The 4847-nt window shown below is 40.7% G+C and overlaps 1 protein-coding gene across 1 annotated transcript; it reads left to right on the top strand.

Moving 5' to 3' along the window:
* The first annotated feature begins 533 nt into the window (after positions 1-533).
* Positions 534-2926, top strand: NPS (neuropeptide S). The gene is made up of 3 exons (XM_059477572.1): positions 534-578; positions 958-1039; positions 2732-2926. The coding sequence occupies exons 1-3, from the start codon at positions 568-570 to the stop codon at positions 2924-2926; spliced, it is 288 nt and encodes a 95-aa protein (XP_059333555.1). The 5' UTR covers positions 534-567.
* The last annotated feature ends 1921 nt before the right edge of the window (positions 2927-4847 follow it).

The raw sequence follows: 4847 nt of genomic DNA, 5'->3' as shown, positions 1-4847 counted from the left end.
ATGTTTTTCAGCATTCCCTGTGCAGCCCAACATTCCCAGGCCTTGTGGGATTCAGCATTTTCACCCCACTCTGGACAAATAAACCACAGAATCCCCTAAAATGCTGCACCATTAAATTTGCTGCAGCAACAAATGATGCTTTTAGACACAAAACATTTGCTGTGTTGCTGGAGATTAACAGAGTTTATTAATGAGATTAACAGAGTTTATTAATCCTATAGAAGTTTGGATTGGCTAAACTCAGTGTTGGCTGAGATATGGCTGCATAGTAGAAATTAATGTCCAAAGAATTTCAATTGTCAGAAAAAAAAATAATTTGGTGTATTTAGAACTAAGCAGGTAAAAAAATAATGATGGGGTAGAAAGATAGAAAAAAATATTATTCCTTGTATTGGTCTGTTTTGAGTTTAATAAGACTCTATGAGGGTTTTTTTACTTAAAATGCACTTTTAATGTTTCTCCCTCGCTGCCAGGCTTTGCAAGGTCTCCACCTGATATATTGGAAGTGGCAACAAACTCTTGAGATGGATTTTTGAAATCTTTAGACCTCTGACCAGGCTTGCAGTGATGACACAGAGGTAACAATAAAACCACTTGAGAGACATTTAATGGGACACTTTAAATGAAATCCCCGGGGTTGGTGATGGCAGCTGAGCGTGTTCTTGCCATTTTCCCATTTAACAAGAAGAAAAGGCCAAACAAGGAGCAATTAGTCAGAATAAAATCAGCTTTGATGGCATTTTCCCTCCTGAACTCTGGTATAAAATGGTCACCTGAGGAAGAACTGAAAGGATATGTGAGGGATTTGGATGTGGAGCTGCATGTTCACGCACACAGCGCTGGGTAGAAAATGAGCAGGTAAAGCCACCGCGGGGCTCTTGCTGCTTGGGATGCTCTCTGTTCATATTTTGCTTGGTTTTGGTCCAAATTTTCATTAATCTCAGCTTTTCTTTGAAGTCTATGCAGGTTGAACTCGGTTTTCATCCTGTGGGTCTCCATGACTTTGGTGTGCTCGGGTTTCCCAGTTGGCCCTTCCATGGTAAGTCCCATTCTCCAATTACTCCCAGATCTGTTCCATTCCTCTTAAATTACTTCTTTTTTTAAATTAATTTTGTTTGCTTGGTTGCTTCTTTGCTGCTGTGTTTTTTTATTTTTTATAAAACAAAAGAACTTTCTTGTATTAAAGCTATTGGTTAAATGTTATTACCTAATTTTCCTGGAGCATAGCCTAATTTTTCCTGGTGTTATTAATAAAAATATGCAAGCCTCTGAAATAATCATGTGAGCTACTCAGTGCATATTTAATGTGGAGTGTGGGGAGCTGAAATCCTGGATGGAAGAGAGAAAATCACAAATCTCCTCACCATTTAATCTGAATTTCTTGCATATCTCAAAGAAGTGCAATTAGACATATATGTATTAATTTCACTTATTGCTAGTGAGTTTATCAATTAATTAACTTATTTATAATCAACTGATTTATTTAGACACAGCTGGATCTGAGTAGCCACATTTCCTAATGGATGGGTTCTCTTTATGGCGATGATATCATGGTTAAAAGGACTTTAATTGCTTCAATAAATGTCAAATAAAAGTTATTTGTTCAGGAAATCTAGTGTAAAAGCAGCTAAAAATTCAAAAGGAGAATTTCTCTGTGCTTGTCTTTTTGGTTTTTATAGGATTTTTTCTTTTAAAAAGTGTTTTTTTGTGTTAGGGAGAAAATTCAGTCTGGGAAGCGCCTTGTCAGTAGCAGAAGGTGTTGGTTGCAGAAAAAGTCATTAAACAAATTTAAAAATTGACTTGATAACCAGTATTAAATAAGAGCAATAAAACACTGAATTAAAACAAATCCTAATTAAATTAATGGCAATTTTACCGTCAATTCCTGGTGTTAATCCTACGGCTTTGCATGGAAGTTTTAGAGATTACAGAATATGACTTTAAGATGGAAAATCAGCTGGGAAATCAGGATATGATGAAATACACACAGAGCAACCACAGACATGCCAGGAAATGGTTTTATTTTATAATGCAGCAATAATTAAATGCAGTTTATTTTAAGAGCTGTTGAAATATGTGAAAGTTTTTATATAGTTGGCTTTTTTTTTATCCTATAGAGTGCAAGTAAAAGGAATGTGTACAAAACCCTGGATTTATGTCCAAGCCTGGGTTTTTATGCAGACTTTTTAAAATTCCCATTACTAATTTGTCATTATTAAACTTACTCAGAACTGCTTCCAGAATTGGTCATAACTACTGGAAAGCATCCTCCAAATTTTAGCTTTACAGCTATTTTTGTTTTCTCTTACCTGCAATTTCAGCCTCAGAAGTTCACACAGGTTATACAAGGCTGGTATTTCATTTTTCCCTGAAAAAATCTCATTTTCCAGCAATAAACACCTGTGTTGTTCCAAAGAAACTATGTCACAGCTGGTCAGCATCACTGAAAACAATTCATATCATACCCTGAATATAATAGTATCAGTATTTTAGACCAGAAATGTATAAAAAACAACGAAGAAATCTGATTTTGAACACGATAAATCCTTAGAAAATAACAGCTCATCCCTGTCATTCAAAGCATAAATTGCTTTTCTGTTCCTGCTTTGCTCTGTATCCTGAACAAGTCCTGGCAAATACACAAATCCATAATTTTACCTTCTCTTATCCCTATTTTTTTTTTGTTCTCCTTGTTTGTTTCTTTGTTTGTTTGTTTGCCGTTAATCTCCAGAGCGCCAACCCGTTGTATCTGAGCTGCCAGCTGGACGGGAGATGGGATCCGTGCCTGGTGCTGCTGAGCAGCTGCCTGTCCAGGGTGGGCAGGGCCGAGGAGCTGCCCCTGGGGAAGCCTCTCCACAAAAGGTCCTTCCGCAACGGCGTCGGAGCGGGAATTAAAAAAACTTCCTTCCGAAGGGCAAAGTCCTGAGCAAGTGTCCCAAGACCCGGCCCAGGTTTTGACCTCTGATGTCCCAGTCGTTGCTTTGAGTTCCTTTTGGTGTTTTTCTCTGGCGAAGCCACCTCTGGCAGAGTCCCCAGGCGTGGCTCCCCAAGCGCCGCGAGCCGAGCGGAGCCGACGGGAGCGCTCGGGAAGGGCTTTGCTCCCAAAGTCACACTGCCATGAAGTCTTGTCTCGAAATGAGTGTTTTCATTTGCTTCATTTCCCTCCTTTGTCAGGCCACATACAGGTTTTAATCAAGCTGCTCTTTGATTCACACAAAGGTAATCCCGTGCTTTGAGGAGATGCGTGCGCGCGGCCTGCGGGGAGGACGGAGTGTTCCCAAAATCCCTCCTCTCTGCCAGGCACAGGCATTCCTGTGCTTTCCCATCCCAAATCACATTTACTTGAAGGCAACTGGTAATTTAAACACAGATTTAAAGTGCTCTTCATTTCAGGTTTCCAATGATATGAAGGGCCACTGGTGAAACAATCAGGCCCTACTTGTAACTTCCACTGGTGTTTTAATATAGTTATTTAAAATGACTTTGGCAGGGAATAGTCTCGGGAGATGTCTCATCTCATATCCAGAAGAATCTTGGGAAATCATTCTAAGGCAGGGTATCAGCACCATTCCCTGTGCCTCAATTAATTGACTTAGGTAGGCAACATCCAGCTGATGAAATGTGCCAAATCTGGGATTTTTTTTTAATTTCCTGTTGGAAAAAGAATAAAACAAGGAAAAAGTCATTTGATGTGAAATATGTAAATGTGGTGTGGATGAAATGTCACCTGATGAGTTACACAGTGTGAGTTCTACTTGTGGCTGTGTCCCCTGAGTGTAACAAGCTGTGCCCTTGGCTTGAAAATGTGGCAGAGTGTCACTGCAATGCCTTCTGCAGTCAAAGATGTGAAATTAATTATAATAAATCACTCTGTGGGTGTTTTCTAATATTTCCCTGTTAAATATCATAGCTCAGGAGATTGTTTTTAATCCTACAATGAGGTGTTTTGGTATCATCACCTCTGTGATGCCCTCCCTGAGCTCATGGGGTAAAGTGAGCCCAACATGGAGCTGTGCTGGTGGGACAGGAGGTTTTTCTGGATGATTTCTGGCTGATCCAAGGAGATCAAACACATTCCTGCCTGTCTTTGTCCAGGCTGAAAAGTTTAACACATCCTGGTTTTTAAAGTCACTTAAACACTTGAGTTCTTTTGGGATTGTCTCGAGTTTGCTGAGTTGAGTGGGAACTACGGAACCCAGGAACCATGAATTCCTAGGAACCATGAATTCCTAGGAACCATGGAACCAAGGAACCATAAAATCCTAGGAACCATGGAACCCAGGAACAATGGAATCCTAGGAACCATGAAATCCTAGGAACTGTGGAACCAAGGAACCATGAAATCTAAGGAACCATAAAAACCTAGAAACCATGGAACCCAGGAACCATAAAATCCCAGGAACCATAGAACCCCGGAACAGTGGAATCCTAGGCACCATAAAAACCTAGAAACCATGGAACCAAGGAACCATAAAATCCTAGGAACCATGGAAACCGGGAACCATGAAATCTAAGGAACCATGGAGTCCTAGGAACCATGGGATCCTAGGAGCCATGTGAAATGCCCAAGGAGTGTGCTGGATATTTGTTATCCTTGGGTACTATCAGAAGGGAGCAAGCCCAGGGTTCCACCATGGTGACACTGCAGCTGGGCATGGCCCTCTGTCACTCCTGGCAGCTTGCATTTCAGCCATGCCAGATGTCCTGCAAATTTTCCATCCCAAACACTCTCCAGGTCTCTCCAGGACTCCCCAAGGAGCAGAACTTCATTGCCTTTTGCCATGGAAAAGTGAAGGGTTGGGAATGATTCCTGATCCAAAACAGGTCCTGAGTGCATGGGTTGTCCA

The sequence above is a fragment of the Ammospiza nelsoni genome, chromosome 8 (assembly GCF_027579445.1).
Source record: "Ammospiza nelsoni isolate bAmmNel1 chromosome 8, bAmmNel1.pri, whole genome shotgun sequence".
NCBI lineage: Eukaryota > Metazoa > Chordata > Aves > Passeriformes > Passerellidae > Ammospiza > Ammospiza nelsoni.
Note: the sequence above shows the minus strand (reverse complement) of the source record. Positions and strands in the feature narration are given on the sequence as shown.

What these genes read in the sequence shown, in the direction of transcription:
- NPS (XM_059477572.1), top strand. An exon ending in TCCCAGTTGGCCCTTCCATG is followed by an intron (nt 1,040 to 2,731) that starts GTAAGTCCCATT and finishes GTTAATCTCCAG; the next exon opens with AGCGCCAACCCGTTGTATCT.